The following is a 20,180-nucleotide window of genomic DNA, read 5'->3' as shown; positions in this document are numbered from 1 at the left end:
ATGCACTATTTAATCTATAAACGTTTTTAAAAACAAAAAGGACATGAAATGTAAATGAAAATTTAACAAAAAGGAAATGAAATGTATAGTAAATCACTTTCAGCAATCATTCCAGAGTGTCTTTTAGGTCAGATGCAGCACGTTCACTTTTTCACATATCATTGCCTCTGAAATGCTATCACCAGCTAACTGCTTTTCGTTAATCCAAATCAACAGCTTTCTACCTCTTCAATTGCCTGTGATCGTTGTTTTGTGAGCACTTTTACACCCTTAGCAATCAGCACTCTTGATGGCCTTTGTTTTAAAATTGTGCTAATTGTGCATTTTGTCATGCCATACTTGGTAGCCAGATCAGACACATGAACATCTCTATTATACTTGGCAATTATTTCTTTTTTAAGCTCTACATTCTCACTTTTTTCACTTTGCTGCTATCATTAACCCATGATGACTTACTGTATGTATTTAATAATAATAAACAACAAAAGTAAAAACACAAAAATATTTACAGCACAAGTTCCTGAGATGTTAAATGAACAATGTGAGGTTTAGCAATAAATTGATACTCATGCATTCTCTCTTTTGCCGCCTGAGGGATGTGTGACTGTTCATACAGGTATCAGCATGAAAGGGTTGTAGGGTCAATAGCTGAAGTTTTGTTCGACAACTGAGACATTTTTTTCCCTTGAACAAATTAGTCCAGAAACAAATTGTTCAAGATGGGAGACATTTGAGAACCAGGGTTTGACTATATTTATGAAGAGTAACTTCCTTCGGTCCTAACAGGCTGTATTAGGTACAACTTTAATCATGCTAAATAATATTTGAAAGAAATTACTTCCCCTATCATCAATTATATCCCTGGTATTCAATAAACAAAGTTTACTTCCATTAAGAATATGCTTCTCTGATTAATATTTGTAACGATCAGCACTCAAAAAACTTATGTAAAAAGGGTTTGCAAATTAACAACAGTTTGTGTTTACAAAAGTCATTTTAGCTACTGGTCATTAAGTCTATGACCCCAAATTAATGGAAGTTTGTGGGCTCACTTACTTTAAGCAATATTTGAAGCACAAAGTTCAAAATTAAAGAAATAATTTGAAGAGTCACTTGGAGGTCATTAGATTTTATGACTAGTAATCATTTAAGAGCATTTCCCTAAATTGAGATCAAGTTTACACTTAATAATTTCCTTTGGCTCCACATTTAATTAGCAATTCAGAAAATTACTGTTTCTTTAAAGATTTTAAAATGCCTCAGTTCAAGCTTCACTAATTTTATTAACTTTAGAGCTACCAAAAACTGAGAAATGTTTTTATGAAGGACTTTAAGGTTTTAGTGGGTATTTAACTGATTTGAAAGAAAAACTGCGAGACTGTCTCAACATTTTATTTTTTTAGTTTCTGAAATACAAATCAAAGTACATTTTTTTGTAACAAAGCATGTTAACACGCTTTACATTCTTTTCAATACAGGATGAGTTAATCTAGGTACTTAAAAACTTCCTCTTTAAAAACAGCATATTTTATAGAGGGAAACAGCTTATTAAAAAGATACATGAGTACAGGCTATCATTTTTTTATTATCTTAGTGCTTCTGAATACCAAAGTTGGAATAACAGGCCCTTCAACTGAAAATTTGGTCCTCTAAAATATGTAAGTATTCCTCCCATAACAAAAATAAATTAAACGTACTGCTGGAAAAACAGCAATTTTTGGTATAAGCCTCTGAGTGAGCTTGCAAAACAAGTTAGGATGTGTTTCAACTCGACAGAAGGAACATTCTAGAATCCACCTTAAAACATTTGGCAGAACAACTGGCCTGAGGCTACTGAGGTTGTTTTGCCTCAGAGGGGGACAGAGAGTGCACAGGAGAGTGCTAAAGTCTCACAATAGTCACAGAATCACTTACTCAAAATTAACCAAAATTCTATATAGATTATACAACAATAGTAGAACAATTTCAACAGTTATTACATGCCCGGAAAGCAAATTGTAAATTCAGAACAAATATCTCAGCAGGAACAATATTCAAAATGTTTATAAGACTTTGAAGATGAAAAAAACTTCATCATTCATAGATGATGTCTTATGCACCAAGTACATTTGTTTCCAGGACACTGGGGACAACTACAAAACATACAAAGTAAAAATAAATCCAAGCTGTTTAACCTTCCACCATTCCCTTGAGTATTAAACCCAGACCACCTTTAGCCACTTGCAGGGGTGTCTTTTCTTCTTTATTCTCAATGTAAATACTTGCTCCATGGGACACCAGCAGTTTTGCTTCTTCCAGTCTCTCTTCATCGCAGGCTAAGTGTCTGAAATTGAGATCACAAAGACTGATAAATCGCTACTACTTCTACATAATGCTAGGACTTGCTGATGGGTAGTCCATAGCGCATATTATTAGATAGTGTGATATTGGAAATCTATTTAATCAGGAAATCAAAATCAACTTGCATGGGGAAGAGTGTTTATAAGTTAAAATTTAGTGAAATAGCCTTGCAATACCAGATCATAAATCATAATTCTGGTCCTAAGGCAATAAAAGAAGGGATCTAAATGCCAGCTTAAGAAACAACTTCCTTATTCTACTGAGATTATAAGTAATTTTCATCAAACACATGCAATCACATTCATGGTTGGAATTTAGAAAAGTCCCCATTCATAACCTGCTAAAAGGATTTTATATGGTTTATATTTTGGAAAAGCATTTTGAAAGAGTTTATCTCATTTGATCCTTATAACTACCTTGGTATTACTATTAACATTTTACAGTTGAACTTGTGATAGTAGTTAAAGTCCTTGCTTATGATGACATGACTGAGGAGTAATTGAAATAACTTTGTTGGGCATTAATAGTTTGCCAGGCAGGGTATTAGACACTTTACATGTTATTTTATTTAAACCTCACAACAATCTACTGAGGAAGGAATTATTATCCTCATAGATGAGGAAGTTAAGGCTCAGGAAGGTTAAGCAGCTACTCAGTTACTTAATATAAGTATTTAATATAATTGGTAAGTGGCTGAGTTTGTAAATCCTAGGCTGTTCCCAGACCCTATACTGCCTGACTTCTAGATTTCTCCAGGCCACTGTGCCTTTCCTGTTATGGAGAAAAGAGCTAAATGCAAGTCTTTCTAAATGGAATCACTCAGACCTACAGAAAAGATTTTTAAAACTAAGAGTTAAGAAAACATTATTTTTTATAAGTTAGTTTAAAGTCAAATTAGAAAAGGTTGAGTCTCACTTTGGACTAAAAAGAAGACAACATTTCTGGTTCAAAAAAAAGTCACTATTCAATAAAGAAGAAGAAAAATGGACAAGAATGCAGAAAAAAATATCAAGGTAGATGATGGCTTCAGGCCATAAACATAAATCAGTTCCAAATGGGTTTGAGTTAAATGAAAAACAGTAACAATAAATCTCAGCTACAACCTATGGTACGATAAAATACAGGTGAATATTTAACTAATTTCAGGGTGAGGAAAGACTCTAGTCATGAGGGAAGATTAATAGGTTTGACTACATAGTGACTTCTGTTATTTTAAAAAAATCATGAACAACATGAAAAGAAAAACTGGAAAAATATTTTCAACTAACATGGCAGAAGGCCTATTTTTACTATATCAAGTCAAAGGTACTTAAAAAACTCAGTAAATAAAAAAAATTAATTCCCCAAAAGTAAATAAAAAGGGACACAAAGTTATAATTTATAAAATAAATGACATTAGTTGTAGGCATTAAAAAAATGTTTCTATTCACTGATATTAAAAATGTATTTAATATAACTGGTAAGTGGCTGAATTTGTAAACTATGAAACACCATTTTTCATACAAAAAAGGATATTTTCAGTGTTGGTAAGTGGGTAATGGGCACTTTCAAACTGCTTTTGGGAAGGTACAATGATACTCCTCTGGAAGCAATTTAGCAATATAAAGCAATAATCTTAAAATGTGTGTACTTGTTGACCCAGAAATTCTACTTCTAGGAGTGTATACTAAGGCAATAATCAGCAATATGGCCAAAAACTTTTATATATAGTTGGTCAATGTAGCATTATTTATAATAGTGGAAAACTCAAAAAACTTTAAATGTACAGTAATATAGGAATGATTAAGTTATGAACATCCATAAAATTGAACTGTATATAGCCATTCAAACATGTTTTAAAAATACTTAATAACATTAGGTGAAAAGAACAATGTATAAAATTACATGCACAGTATGATCTCAATGAAAAAAAAAAGTAAAATATGCAGTTGCATATAAAAGACTGGGTAGAAATACATAAAAATGTTAGTGGTTGATTCTGGGTGGCAAGATGATAGGCATTTTAAAATTTTATCTTTATATTTTTGTGTACTTTCAAATGTTTTTGCCATAACATGCATTACATTTACAAGCACAATAAAAAAAAGGAAATGATATGTAAGAATTAGTGCAAGAGGGCTAATTTCAGGTAGAATACAAATGACTGCTACTTGTCACTTACAGAGGAGTGTTACCCTCAGTGTCTTGGATGTTTGTGGATGCTTTGTAGTACAGAAGGATATGAATCATCTTCAAGTTACCCTTGGCTGCCGCCCGGTGCATTGCTGTAGCCTCATAATGGTCCTTAGCATCTGGATTAGCCCCGCCTTCCAGTAACATGACGGCGATCTGGAAAGAAGGAGAAGAAAACTATGCAGAGATATATTTTTGTCTGCATAGAAGTTGAGAACTCAAAAGAAGTTGCCTAGGAATAAAACCCTACCTCGTGCCTGTTTTTGGAAGCTGCATAATGTAGGGGAGTACAGCCATTTTGATTGACAGCATTCACTTGAGCACCTCTTCCCAGAAGGGCTTTTACAATCTCATCCCGGCCAGCAGAAGCGGCAATATGAAGAGGAGACCAACCAGCCTGTAAAAGAGGTGGGCCATACAAAACCAGGGGAGAAAGGAACAGGGATTAACACTAACATTTAGGCAGGGTTTACAAAGAGCTGTGTGTGAATGGTTTAAAACAGTAACATACTTCCTTTTCCCCTCATTAAGCACTGTAGAAAATTTGGAAAGCAGATGTACACAAAAGAAAAGAAAAACCACCCATAATCCCATACTATAGAGGTGATGATACTTAAGACTAATTCTAATATATTTTCAAATTGGGATCATAGAATATCAAGTTCTGTGAGTTGCATTTTCCGTAATTTCCACTTATCATTTTGTTGTGAGAATTTTTCTGTCATTCTTTAGAATCATAACTTTATTGGTTACATATTATTTTATCATATAGACATACCTACAGCATCCAACTTTCCTCTAGTAAATTGTTCTTATTTCTTTGCTAATATAAGTATTACTTCAGTTAGCATCCTTGAAAAGGAATCTCTGCCTACAAAAAAGTTTGCATCCTCATTATTCACAAAAATCTTATCCTAATACTAGAGGCCTGGTGCACGAATTTGTGCATGGGTGGAATCTGGCCAGTCGACCCCAATTGGGCTGGTTGGCCAGGGGGAGGGGTTGCTGGAGGTTGGCTGGCCGGCCTCACCCCTGATCAGGGGGGTGGGAGGCGGCAATAGTGGGCGGAGCTGGCCAGGGGGAGGGGCCGAGGGAGGTTGTACGGTTGCAGTGCACATCATAGCAACCAGTCATTCCGGTGTTCCAGTTGTTTGGCTTTTATATATATACTAGAGGCCCAGAGCACAAAAATTTGTGCACTCGGGGGGAAGGGGAGGTCCCTCAGCCCGGCCTGTGCCCTCTCGCAGTCTGGGACCCCTCGGGAGATAATGACCTGCTGGCTTAGGCCTGCTCCCGGGTGGCAGAGGGCAGGCCCAATCCCTAGGTGCAGCCCCTGGTCGGGCTCAGAGCAGGGCTGATTGGGGAGTTGGGGCGCCACCCCCTGTCATGCACAGAGCAGGGCAGATTGGGAGGTTGCAATGCCACCCTCAGTCATGCTCAGAGTAGGGCTGATTGGGGGGTTAGGGCACCGCCCCCTGTCACACTCAAGGCAGGGTCGATGGGGAGGTTGCGGCGCCACCCCCTGTCACGCACAGAGCAGGGTCGATCAGGGGGTTGGGGAGCTCCCCCCTGTCACGCACAGAGCAGGGCCCATCAGGGGGTTGGGGAGCTCCTCCCTGTCACTCACAGAGTAGGGCCGATAGGAGAGTTGGGGCACCGCCCCCTGTCACACATAGAGCAGGGCAGATCAGGGGGTTGGGGCACTGTACCCTGTCACACTCAGGGCAGGGCTGATGGGGAGGTTATGGCTTTACCTCGTCACAAACAGAGCAGGGCCCGGGGGGCGCGGTTGGGGCACCACCCTATATCACCCACAGAGCAGGGCCGATCAGGGGGTTGGGGTGCCGCCACTGTCACACTCAGGGCAGGGCCGATGGGGAGGTTATGGCTCTACCCCGTCACACACAGAGCAGAGCCCGTGGGGGGGGGGGGGGTTGGGGCACCGCACCCTGTCACACACAGAGCCGCAGGGTGATCAGGGGGTTGGGGAGCTCCCCCCATCAGGCACAGAGCAGGGCTGATCGGGGGGTTGGGATGCCTTCCCCTGTCACGAACAGAGCAGGGTGGATAGGGAGGTTGTGGCCCCGCTCCCTGTCACACACAGAGTCGCAGGGCGATCTGGGGGTTTGGGCGCTGCCCCCGTCACGCTGATCCCGGTGCTGGGAGGCCTCACGGCTCCGCTGATCCCGGTGCTGGGAGGCATATTATCCTTTTACTATATAGGATAGAGGCCTGGTGCATGGGTGGGGGCCGGCTGGTTTGCCCTGAAGGGTATCCCGGATCAGGGTGGGGGTCCGCACTGGGGTGCCTGGCCAGCCTGGATGAGGGGATGATGGCTGTTTGTAGCTGGTCACACCCCCTTCAGAGTGGGGGTCCCCACTGGGGTGCCTGGCCAGTCTGGGTGAGGGGCTGAGGGCTGTTTTCAGGCTGGCGGGTGACTGAAGCTCCCAACCGCTCCTTTTTTTCTTTTTTTTTCTTTTATTCTGGGCCAGCTTTAGCTCTGAGGCTTGGCTCCAGCTCTGAGGCCTCGGCTGCTGAAAGCAGGTATCTGGTTTGTTTGGGTCCTATAATCGAAACACTGTTTCAACTCCAGCTCTGAGATCCCGGCTGGCTGAAAGCAGGTTTCTGGAGTTTGTTTAGATTCTATATTTATAACAATGTTTCAAACTGCCAGCTCAGAGGCCGGCAGCGGCAGGCGGGGAACCTTGGCTTTCTCCGTCACTGAAGCAAGCAAGCCTCATGTTCGCTTCAAGCTGCCTGGCTGCTGGCCGCCATCTTGGCTGGCAGTTAATTTGCATATCGCCCTGATTAGCCAATGGGAAGGGTAGCGGAGGTATGGCTAATAACCATGTTTCTCTTTTATTATATAGGATAGATAACCAAAACCATTACATAAATATCTACATAACAAAAAAGATGTCTAGGTCCTCATAATTTAGGCACTATTTACCCCCCAGAAATTTCCAACATAATAAAAATGGTCTGGAGTCTATTAGAGGTCACCATAATAAGCCTTGATCTGCATGTTTATCTTAAATTACAGGGTATTAGTAGCAAAACTAATAATTTAAAATAATGCAACCACTAGTCCTGTGCTTAGTCACCAGGGCCATACTATAATTTCCTAGTAATAAAGGTTACAATTTTGTTTGTAAGCTTAATACTCAGGCTTCAGTAAACACAGTCTGGAGACTACAGATAACTGGGAATTTATCAACTCTGTTTAGTACTCACATCATCTTTATCATTCACTGGCACTCCAAGCTGCAGCAAGAATTCAACAATTTCTGTATGTCCCGCTGAGCATGCCCAATGCAATGCAGTTCTGCTATCCTACATGGGAAAGAGAGAAGCAATAAGATCAACATTCTTGAAGAGAAATAGAAGAACTAAGGTAAGAAAGCAGAAAAAGGTAAGATGGGGCCCAGCAAATCTGTAGTTTGGAAACAAGAAGTGGAGATCACTGAATTCTCAGGAAGGTAACCTTAAACCATATTATTACTAATAAAAGAGAGACCAAGGTTTTAGTAACATGGGCAGAAACTGATTTGAATGCTTGTGGCAGAAATAGAGCTTTAGCTGTTTACTATTTAATTATTTATGTGCATTTTCACGTCAGACACTTTGCTAGATGTACATATGTCTCATTTAATCTTCAAGATACTGTACAGTGGATATTATCCCCATTTTACAGATGAAGAAACTAAGATTCCTCAGGGTAAGCAACTTATCCAAGGTCACACAGCTAGTAAATGGTGAAGGTGGGACACAAATTGCTGTCTGTCTGACTCCGAAATTTCTAGATTCTCTAGAAAGAGAAATGTTAGTAGTTGAGATTATCTGCATATCCATCTAAAAACACACACCACACACAGAATTGGAGAACATTACTTTTCAAAAAAAATAATAAGCTGGGAGTTAGTCATATTTCTCTAAGAGAATCCCTTTTTGCATTGACTGCTATATTTTTAGCCTTATGTAAAAGAAAATGGTATTTTAAACTTTTAGCAAGAAGTTCCAACACATAAAAATAGAGGGAATATAATAGCAACCCATATGCCTATCACCTAGATTTAATATTTTGCCAATTTGCTTCATCAAATGTTTTCCTTGCTGGTTCTTTTAAAACAAATCCTAAATATCATAACTTTTCATCCCTAAGAACTTCAATATCTAAAAAACAAAGATACTTTCCTACATAGCTCTGAGACCGTTATTATACCTATTAAAATTAGCACTAACTCTAAAAAATTAACACTAACTCCTTTATAACATGTAATACCCAGTCTGTATTCAATTGTCCCCAAAATGTCTTTTTTGGTTGTTGTTGTTAATTCTCACTCGAGGATATTTTTCCATTGATTTTTACAGAAAGTGGAAGAGAGAGGGAAAGACAGAGAAATATCAATGTGAGAGAAACACATTAACTGGTTGCCTCCTGCACTGCCCTGACCAGGGCCAGGCCAGGGAGGAGCCTGCCACAGAGATATGTACCCTTGACCAGAATCCCGGGACCCTTTGGTCTGCCTGCCAATGCTCTTATCTACTGAGCCAAACCGGCTAGGGCTCCCAAATGTCTTTTCAAAGTTGGCTTGTTTCAATCAGGATTCATACAAGGTCCACAAGTTGCATTTGCCTATGTTTCTTATGTCTCTTGATCGTGAATTGCTTCTCCCTTTTTATACCGCTGACTTGAAAATGGTTGGAAGTATTATTTGACCTTAAATTAAGTTTAAGTATTAAATATTGCCAGACCATATGAAGATAAATTAGGCAAAGGTAAAGCCATTTTCATGTTAAGCAATAAAGTAAAGTTCTAGGAAAAAAGGTCTCCTGACTTCTAATTCTCTTCCCAAAGACACAAAAAGGAGATCTCTAAATATGTGACACTGTCTCACTAGTGCTTAGCGTGGAGCCTGTTAAATAGGAGGCAATCTATAAATACTGTTGGCTTACTAAGGGCACTGTGAATCTTGCTTGGAAACTCAGGGTGAATGCATGAGGGTTCTTTGAGCAGGAGGGCAGAATGAAACACTTCCCAAAGTCCATTCACTTTTGTTCTGCCTCTGCCTAGAACGCCCATTTCATCCTCCAAGGAAATCCCGCTCATCCTGCAAGGCCTCACAACCTTTGCAAAGCCTTTTCAATGCCAACATTCGGCTTTGCTAAGGGAGATTAAAGCAGGTTCTCCCATTACATGTTCTGAAAGTTCTACGTAAACTTCTCTCTCGAGTTTTTAACTTCAATTTGTAATCGGACATTTGATTTGGGAGTACTTTATGCATGTCCGCCTCTTCCACTCCACTGTCTCCCCAACTCCAAGCAAACTGTCTAGCACTGAAGAGGCGTTCAGTTACTCGTGTTTCGTTGAATAAAATCACTTGTAAAGGCACCCATATCTTTTTTTTTAAAGCTTTCCTCCTCAGCGACTTCTCAAAAGATTGGGCCTTTCTGAGAAACACAGTAAACGTTCTAGAAATATCCAAAATTCAGGGAGCTAAGGACTGGGCTAAAAATAAAATAAAATAAAATAAATCTGAGCATTGCGGGACTAGTTCCAACCGCCCGATTCTGAGTCCTGAGGTGACCCAGGGTGAGGATGGGGCGACAGGGGCGGGGATCTGGCCCTCAGGAAATCTGCCTCCGCTCGGGCCGCGCCAGGCAGCCACGTTGGTCTCTACGTCATCGCTGCCGCCTGCGAAAAGGCCCCAGCGCTGCTTTACCTGGTCAGTTCTAGTAGCCAGGGATTTATCGGCCAGGATCTCCTCCTTCAACTCCTGCAGCTTTCCGCTGTAGGCCAGATTGCAGACCGTTAGGTTAGACACAAACCCCTCCATTTCGTTTTCCCAGGATCTCAGTGCAGCAGGACCTCACGTAGCCGCCTCCTCGTGCCAATCAAAAGGACTGACAGAGTTCCACCAATCACCGACCGTCCTCGTTCCGTCGCTCCTTTCCCCATCGCAGGGCGCCTCTGGGAGTTGCAGTTTGAACTCAGTTCCAGGCTGGGAGGCGCCTTTGCCGCTCTTATCAACTCTGCCCCTAGCAGCACAAAACTACAAGTCCCAGGGTCCCTCGCGGCCACCGTAGTCAAGTGGCCAGTGGAATTGGCCCAGGATGACAGCTGGAGAATGGAGTCAGGTACTGGGACCCGCTTCGTGGGGAGCCCGGGTGGGTGGTCGCTGTGGGGCATTGAATTGGCTGCGCGGAACGGGTGCAGAATCGTGGCAAGAGAGTAATGGGAGCCTAGAGGTCCTGTCGGACGGGGAGCCTGACCTGCAGTGGCAGGCGGAAGGGACAACAGTAGGAGCTGAGTAGTATCTCCTGAGCTCTTACTGGTGGCTTTGGCCACCCTCCCCCTCCCTGCCGGTAGCACAGGACTGGAAAGAAGTTGGGATTAATTATTTTGACACCTCGGCGGAGAGACATCAGGACAGAATTCTGTCACAGCCGTGATAGCATTTGGCACCACAGTAAGGTGATGAGCCAGGGTGATGCCAGAGGCAGGGTGTGATGCCATAGGAGCCCTCAGTGAGTTCATGGCCTGGTAACATCACAATTTGATGAGGGTCATCTTGATACAGTGGTATGGTGTTGGCCCTTTAATATTGTGGTTATAACGATGACATCGAGGTTTTGCTAGAACTATGCTAATAGTGTTTCTGTTCATGGAAATCCCAAATAATGCCCTATCAGAAGAGACACAAGGCTTATCCTTTATAGGGCATATCCAGAAGGGCAGGTATGTCAAAACTAATTAATGATAAGAATACACTCAAGAAAGAGAATGAGCCGTAACTGGTTTGGCTCAGTGGCTAGAGCATCGGCCTGCGGACCGAAAGGTCCCAGGTTCGATTCCAGTCAAGGGCATGTACCTTGGTTGCGGGCACATCCCCAGTAGGAGGTATGCAGGAGGCGGCTGGTCGATGTTTCTCTCTCATGGATGTTTCTAACTCTCTATCTCTCTCCCTTCCACTCTGTAAAAAAAAAAAAAATAAATAAATAAATAAAAGAAAGAAAGAGAATGATTATATTTATCTTGTTATGGTGTAGGACACGGCTTGGCAAACTTTCTGTAAATAGCCAGATAGTAAATATTTTAGGCTTTGCGGGCCAAAGGTAAAATCCTGGATAATTTGTAGGAACTTATATAACCAGAGAAAACAAATTTTAACAAATTTTTATTTATGAATTTCAAAATATAATAGTAATAATAGAGTACTTTTTGTAATACAGGACTACTGGTGTGAATAATGGAATGGGGGGGGGTAAAATTTGTTTAATCGGGGCTCACAGTCAGTGTTCCCTATTATCAAAATTGTTCCAAATGTTCTTCTGTTAATACTGATCGATGATGATATTTTACCCATTTCATTTTGTAAATGTCTTTTCAAATAGATAGGGACTTCCAAATACTGATATCAACCCAGGAACATATTCTTGTTAACTTTTAAATACATTTTTATTTCAGAATAACTTTAGATTTGTAGAAAAGTTGCAAAGATGGTAGAGTTCCTTTGTACCCCTCACCCATTTTTCCCTATTGTTCTTTTCCTATTTTTTGTGATATATTTTACATATCATAAAATTAATCCATTTCAAGTGTATAATTAAATTATTTTTTAGTAACTTTACTGAATGGTTCAGCCATCATTATAATCAGTTTTAGAACATTTTCACTCCTCCAGTAATATCCCTCATGCTCATTTATAGTTAATCCTTATTCCCACTCCCTGCCCCAGGTAACTAGTAATCTTTCTGGCTCTATAAATTTGCCTATTCTGGACATTTCATCTAAATGAAATCATACAATATGGGGTCTTTTTGCCTGGCTTCCTTCACTTAGCATAATATTTTTGAGGTTCATCCATATTATAGCATGTATTTGTACTTTATTGCTTTTTATTGCCAAACAGTATTCCATTTTATGGATATAATACATTTTGTCTGTTTATTCACTAGTTGATAGATATGCAGGTTGTTTCCAGTTTTTGGCTATTGTGAATAATGCTGCTAAGTGCATTTGTGTGCAAGTCTTCATGTGGGCATATGTTTTCATTTCTCTTAGATATATGCCTAAGGCTGGAATTACTGGATCATATGGCAAATTTATGCTTAACTTTTCAAGAAACTGCAAAACTGTTTTCCAAAGCAGCACCACTGTTTTGTATTTCCAACAGCGATGTATGAGGGTGTCTATTTCTACACATCCTCACCAACATTTCTTATCATCTGTCTTTTTATTATAGCCATGTTAAATGTGTGTGAAATGATATCTCAGTGTGGTTTTAACTTGCACTTCTTTAGTGACTAATAATAATGAGCATCTTTTTGTGTGCTTATTAGTCATTCATATATCCTCTTCAGTGAAGTAAATGTTTATATATTTTTCCATTTTTTAATTGAGTTGTTGTCTTTATTCTCTTTTTATTGTTGAGTTGTAAGAAGTATTTATGTATTCTGGATATAAGTCCCTGTCAGATATATGAAATGTAGATATTTTCTCCCAGTCTGTTGCTTGTCTTTTTATTTTTTTAATGCTGCCTTTTGAAGCGCAAAAGGTTTGAATTTTGATGGGGTTCAATTTATCATTTTTTCTTTTATGGACCATGCTTCTTGTTATACACTTTTTACAAGTGTGCAATTTAATAACTACTAGTATCTTTTAGAGCTGTGTTATTATCACCATAATCTTATTTAAAACATTTCCATCACCCCAGAAGGAAGCCTCATGCCCATTTTCAGTCACTTCCTATTTCCACTCTCAGCCCTAGGCAACCACTCATCTATTTTGTCTCTATGGATTTTCATTTTCTTGGCTTCAATATAAATAGAATGATACAATATGTGATCTTTTGTTTCTGGCTTCTTTCAATTAGTGTATTGTTTTTGGAGTTTATCCAAATTTTATTTTTATTTATTTATTCATTTTTATTTCCTTTTATTGATTTTTAGAGAGAGGAAGAGAGAGATAAAGAGAGAAAAAGAAACATCAATTGATTGCCTCCCACATGCACCCTGACCAGGGATTGAACCCGCAACCTGGGTATGTGCCCTGACTGGGAATCGAACCTCCTACCTTTTGGTGTATGGGATGATGCTTCAAGTGAGCCACACAGGCCAGGGCAATTTTATGCAAATTTTACTATGTATCAGTACTTTGTTCCTTTTTATGGCTGAATACTATTCCATTGTATAGCTATACCATATTTTATTTACCCATTCATCAGTTGATGGGCATTTGGGTGGTTTTTACCTTTTATTTATTATGAACTAGAGGCCTGTTGCACAAAGAGATTCGTGCAATAGGCCTTCCCTTTCCCTGGCTGCCGGCACCGGTTTTCCTCTGGCACCGGGGACCCAGACCTTCACTCCGGATGGAGCCTTCAGTCTTCGCAGCTCCAGATGGAGCCTTCAGTCTTTGCTCTGTTGCTTTGCTCCTACATTGGGAAATTAACCGCCATCTTTGTTGGGTTAATTTGCATATTCTCCTGATTGGCTGGTGAGCGTAGTGGAGGGACAGTTAATTTACATGTTTGTCTATTATTAGGCAAGATAATGCTGCTGTAAACATTCATGTACAAGTTTCTGTGCAGACATATGTTTTCATTTCTCTTAGTACATATCTAGGAGTAGAATTGCTGGGCCACATAAGTCTATGTTTTACTTTGTGAGGAATTGGCAGATTCCTTACCAAAGTGACTGTACCATTTTCCCCTCCCACTAGCAATGTATGAGGGTTTGAATTTCTCCACATATCTACCAATAATTGTTAATGCAAAAAGCCATATAAACGAATTACATCTGTGCACAATAAAATGTCAATTGCAAAAGGTCTTTGGGCCAGTTGCTCAAACTTTAGTTGGAGAATATATTCTCCAGTGAAACAAATGTGAGGACACAGGGCACATGGAAATCAATGACCTGTATGACAGTTATAGGAATAGGTTCTGGGTTTTTCAGAATGAAACTTCTCCATTCCCATCACTTCCCCATAGCACAATTTCTCCCCATCTTTTTTTATTATAGCCATTCTAGTGAGTATGAAGTGATATCTCATTGTGACTTTGTTGCTTTGACTTTTGACAACTATAGGAATTGTAGAAAGCATGTTGTAATAATTTGTGATTCAATGTTATTTGTCGAAATGACTTTCCTACAGTATAAGTTTCACATATAAGTGCTGTTTTGCTTTATAATTCTAGGTTGAATGAATTAAAAAACATTATAAAGTCTGCAGCAAAAGCTACTTATCAGAGGCATTCAGTGTTTGATAATAGTGGTTGAGGGCTCTTCTAACAGTTTAAAAATGTAAAAGTCATTCCTACCTTACTTACCATATGAAAAACACAAAATGGACTTAATTTGACCTGCCAGATGTAGTTTGCTGATGACTGATATAGAACAAAAGTGTCATGTATATAGTAGGTGTTCAATAAATATTTATCCAGTTGATTACAGAGGTACAACAGGCCTATTGTGTGGTATTCACAAAAGATTGGGTATAGTAATATTTCACCATAATAGCACTTCAAGGAATTGGATTTGATAGTTAGAAACAGCTGGAAAAACAACTCCAAGTGCGTCACCTACTGAGTGACTTGTTTGGGTAATCTTGTTTTATAGACAGAGTGTTGTGCTTTTATTTTATTTGATATGACACGGTAGTTAACTTTCAATTCTGAGTTCCTTAAGTTCAAGGGTGAAGTACCCCTTGATTTTTAGAAAGCTACAAGACAAAAGGTTCTCTAAGGGAGAATTCTGGCCACTTCTTTTTGTCTGTAGCCCCAAGTCTTGGAGGAATAGCAATCCCATATTTTATTTATCTATCCAGAGTCAATACAATTGAGTGTTCCCTGTTGCCTTTTCTATTGGTCACTTACATTTGAGATGGTAGTTAAAATGAATCCAAGTTCATTTTTGTGACTTACTGAATAATTCTAAGAATAGTTAACATTTATAGATCACATATTCAGATATTAGGCTTATCTCGTTTAATCCTTCACTACAATCCTGTGAGGTAAGTATTATTATCCTGCAGGCCCAACTTTTTAAAAATGAGAATAAAGGTACAAAGAAGTGAAGGAACATGGCTAAGTTCACACGATTTAGTAAAAGTTAGAGCTAAACTGGAAATGCAGGACTATTCTATCCCAAAGTCCTAGCATTTAACTACTACAATGTACTGCTCAATTTTGCCAAAGACGAAATTATGTATAAATGCAAACCTCAAATAATACAACACTAGTTCCTGTAAGAGCTCTTTGGGCTGTAATTCTGCCTGTGATTGTGGGGAAATGACATGTTTTTCATATTCTAAAACAATGTTGTCCAATAGAACTCTGTGTGATGATGGAAAAGTTCTATATCTATGCTGTTCTAGTATGGTAGCCACTAGTCACACTGTGCACTTGAAATATGTCTAGGAACTAAAATTCTAGTTGCATTTAATTTTAATTATTTTAAATTTAAATAGCTTAATGTGGTTAGTGGTCATTATTTTGGACAGTGCAGAGAGAGGCAATTTCTCCCCATTTGCTCCTTTCTAATTATTACTAAATATTTTATCCAGTGAAAATATTTCCCCCCCCTAGCACAACTGGAAATGAATATATTCTCCAGTGAAACAAATGTGAGGACACATGGCATATGGAAATCAATGACCTGTATGACAGTTATAAGAATAGGTTCTGGTTTTTCCAGAATGAAACTTCTCCATTCCCACTACTTACTAAAGTTTGAGCAACTGGCCCAAAGACCTGTCACAATTGACATTTTATTGTGCACAGATGTAATTCGTTTATGTGGCTTTTTGCCAGCACTCCACAATTGCCAGTTGCCTAGTTTAAGATGAGCTGTTTTAATCAGTGGCTCTAATATTTTAAGCACAGGTTTGATGCTACAAATTAATGTACTTGGTATTGTATGTCACTGGCTTATACAAACCTTCCCCATTTGAAAGCTATCCTACATAATAAAAGGCTAATATGCAAATTGTCCCCACGGGTGGGAGTTCAACTGACCAGGAATTAGATGTGTGCTGACCACCAGAGAGCAGCATGGAACATGGCGAGCATCCGCAATGCAGCGCTGGCAGCTGGCAGCAGGTGGGAGTGGAGGCACTGCCAGCCCCGATGGGCCCTGCCTGACGAGAGCGGGACCACAGTGGGATGGTGGAGCAGGTGAGTGGGTGGTACCAGGCCAAGGCAGGTGAGAAGGAAGGCCCCGGCCTGCAGCCAGCAGCTGCTAGAGACCCTACCCATGCACAAATATGTGCACTGGGCCTCTAGTCCTTTCATAAAAATTCCATATTTTTATAGGCAATTATAATAAAACATTTTATTTACTTCTTGGGTTTTAGTTTCCATGCTCTTATTTCTGAGCCATTTGCTTTATAAGTGTTTTATTTTTTAAAAAATTTTAATCCTCACCTGAGGATTTGTTTCCACTGATTTTAGAGAGAGAGGAAGGGAGAGAGTGAGAGAGAGAGAAAAAAACATCAAAGTGAAAGAGAAACATCGATCAGTTGCCTCCCACACATGCCCCAACCAGGGATGAAACCCAAAACCTGGGTATGTGCCCTGACCAGGAATTCAACCTGCCACCTTTTAGTGTTCAGAATGGTGCTCCAACCAACTGAGTCATCCGACCAGGGCTCTTTTTAAACTTTTTATTTAGAATAAACTATTTACAAGAAATTGCAAAAATAGTACTGAAAGGCTCCATATACTCTTCATCTGGTTTACCCCCAAACATTACATTTCACATAATTATGATATGATATGGGAGCCAGGAGATTGACATTGGAATTATGTGTGTGCACTTCTATGTTATTTTATAAGATATATAGATTTGTGTAATCATCACTGCGGTCAAGATACAGAAATATTTCATCACTAGAAAGCTACCCTTTCATAGCCATGCCACCACTCACCCCACCATCTATAATGACAAATACTGATTTGCTCTCTATAATTTTGTAATTTTATATGCATTGAATCATAAAGTATATTACTTTCTCCAATATTTTTCATTTAGCATAATGATCTTGACATCCATCCAACTTGATATGAATATCAATAGTCTGGTCTTTTTTTTATCACTGAGAAGTATTGCATGCTATGGATATACTATGATTTGTTTAACCATTCACCTATTGAGGGACATTTGGGTTATTTCCAGTTTTGGATTATTACAAATAACACTGTTATGAATATTTGAGTATAGGTATTTTGTATAGCTGTAAATTTTCATTTCTCTGATGTAAATGCCCAGGAGACTGATTGCTAGGTCATATGGTAAGTGTATCTTTAAATTTTATAGAAACTGACAGACTATTTTTCCAGAATAAGTATACCATTTTACATTCCCATCAGCAACGTATGAGAGATCCAGTTTCTCTGCATCCTCACCATCATTGTCATTGTTTTTTATTTTAGCTGTTCTAATAGGTGCATAGTGATAGCTTATTGTGATTTTGTTTTCATTTCTCTAATGGCTAATGATGGTCAACATCTTTTCATGTATTTATTTGCCATACCTATATCTTCTTCGGTGATACTTCATGTCTTTCAATGTGTATATTACTCTGATTGATTTTCAAATATCAAACCAGCCTTGCATTCCTGGAATAAACCCACTTGGTCATAGTATATAAATTTGTTTATAGATTACTGAATTGTAATTTTGCAAAGCTATTATGTTGTTATGGATTTCTGTACCTCTAATTGTTAATGATATTGGCTTATTATTTATTTTTGGTACTGTGTTTGTCTGATTTGGGTATCAATGAAATATTGGCCTTATAGTATGAATTGGAAAGTATTCTCTCCTCTTTTATTTTCTGGAAGAGATTAATATTGCTGTTGTAATCAAACCTGCAACCTGGGTATGTGCCCTGAATGGGAATAAAACCAACGACCTTTTAGTGCACAGACAATGCTCAACCAACTGAGCCACATCAGCTGTGTAATATTGCTGTTGATTCTCTTTATTTATTTATGTATTTTTTTATTGCTTAAAGTATTACAAAGGGTATTACATTTGATTCTCTTTTAAGTGGCTGAAAAATTTTTCTGTGTAACTGTTTGGGCCTGGAGATTTTTTTTTTTTTTGGGGGGGGGAGGGAGTTTTAAAAGTACAGAGTCATTCAGTGGGTATTCTTTTCATTTTGTTGATGGCTTCCTTTGCTGTGCAAAAACGTTTTAGTTTGATGTAGACCCATTTGTTTATTTTTTTTTCCCTTTGGTTTTCCTTGTCTGAGGAGATATAACAGAAAAAAAATATTGCTATGAGAAATTTCTGAGATTTTACTGCCTATGTTTACTTCTAGGATTTTTATGGTTTCAAGTCTTACATTTAATCCATTTCGAGTTTATTGTAATGTATGGTATAAGAAGGTGGTCTAGTTGCATTTTTTGCACATATCTGTACAATTTTCCCAACACCACTTATTGAATAGACTACCTTTACCCCATTGTATGTTTTTGCCTCCTTTGTCAAATATTAATGGACCATAATGGTGTCGATTTATTTCTGGGCTTTCTATTCTGTTCTATTGAGCTACATGTCTTTTTTTTATGCCAGTAGCATGCTGTTTTTTTAATTTTATTTTTCATTTAATTTATTAGGGTGACGTTGTTTAATAAAATTATATAGATTTTTAGGTGTACAATTCTATTGTGTTGTGTGTTCATCACTCCAAGTCAAGTCTCCTTGCATCACCATTTATCCCCTTTATAACCTCCTTCATGGCCTTGTAATATAGTGTGATATTAAATAGCATGATGCCTCTAACTTTGTTCTTTTTCAAGATTGCTGTGACTATTCTGGGTCTTTTGTAATTCCATATAAACTTTTGGAATATTTGTGCTAGTTCTGTGAAATACATCATTGGTATCTTGATAGGAACTGTGGTGAATCTGTAGATTGCTTTGGATAGTATGGACATCTTAATGATGCTAATTCTTCCTATCCATGAACACAATGTATTCTTACATTTATTTGTATTGTCTTCAATTTCTTTTTTCCATGTCTTATAATTTTCCGAGTATAGGTCTTTTATATTCTTGGTTAAATTTATTCCTTTGTATTTAATTTTTGAAAAAGCAATTATGAATGAGATTGTTTTCTTAGTTTCCCTTTCAGATAGTTCAAATTGATGTATAAAAATGCAACTGAGCCCTGGCTGTTGTGGCTCAGTTGGTTGAGCATTGTCTGTGCACTGAAAGGTGGTCGGTTCGATTCCAGGTCAGGGCACATACCCAGGTTGCAGGTTTGATCCCAATGCCTAAGCAACCACTCCATGTTTCTCCTCTCCACTCCTCTCTGCTCCGCTCCGCTCTTGCTCTTGCTCTTGCTCTCACTCTCTCTTCGACCCCTCTTGCCCCTCTTCTTCTCCATTCCTCTCTCTCTCTCTCTCTGAAAAAAAATACATTTTTAAAGATGCCATTGATTTCTGGATATTTACTTTGTATCCTGCTACTTTACTGAATTTACCTATCTGTTCTAGTAGTTTTTTGGTGGAATCTTTAGGGTTCTTTATATACAGTATCATGTCATTTGCAAATGACAGTTTTACTTCTTCCTTTCCGATTTGGTTACTGAAAAGGCATTGAACTTTGTCAAATGCTTTTTCTGCATTTATTGAGATGATTATGTCATTTCCCCCC

General features: G+C 38.8%; 2 protein-coding genes across 3 annotated transcripts in view; one reads left to right on the top strand and one right to left on the bottom strand.

Annotated features, from left to right (window-relative positions):
- Positions 1-1,376: 1,376 nt before the first annotated feature.
- Positions 1,377-10,432, bottom strand: PSMD10 (proteasome 26S subunit, non-ATPase 10). 2 transcript variants are annotated; one of them, XM_036304746.1, is made up of 5 exons: positions 10,236-10,432; positions 7,747-7,845; positions 4,763-4,909; positions 4,502-4,668; positions 1,377-2,323 (listed from the first exon to the last, which is right to left on the bottom strand). In XM_036304746.1, exons 1-5 carry the CDS (start codon positions 10,347-10,349, stop codon positions 2,170-2,172), a joined length of 681 nt encoding a protein of 226 aa, XP_036160639.1. In that variant the 5' UTR covers positions 10,350-10,432; the 3' UTR covers positions 1,377-2,169. The 2 variants fall into 2 exon arrangements, with proteins under 2 accessions (XP_036160639.1, XP_036160640.1); XM_036304747.1 differs by having other exon boundaries at positions 2,181-2,323; positions 4,581-4,668; positions 10,236-10,377.
- A 100-nt stretch (positions 10,433-10,532) lies between these two features.
- Positions 10,533-20,180, top strand: part of ATG4A (autophagy related 4A cysteine peptidase) — a 59,062-nt gene continuing 49,414 nt past the window's right edge. Inside the window, exon 1 of the mRNA XM_036304741.1 lies at positions 10,533-10,650. Coding sequence (XP_036160634.1) covers positions 10,641-10,650 — 10 coding nt within the window. The 5' untranslated portion in view covers positions 10,533-10,640. The remainder of the gene's footprint in view (positions 10,651-20,180) is intronic.

Source organism: Myotis myotis, unplaced genomic scaffold (genome assembly GCF_014108235.1).
Source record: "Myotis myotis isolate mMyoMyo1 unplaced genomic scaffold, mMyoMyo1.p scaffold_m19_p_4, whole genome shotgun sequence".
Classification (NCBI taxonomy): domain Eukaryota; kingdom Metazoa; phylum Chordata; class Mammalia; order Chiroptera; family Vespertilionidae; genus Myotis; species Myotis myotis.
Note: the sequence above shows the minus strand (reverse complement) of the source record. Positions and strands in the feature narration are given on the sequence as shown.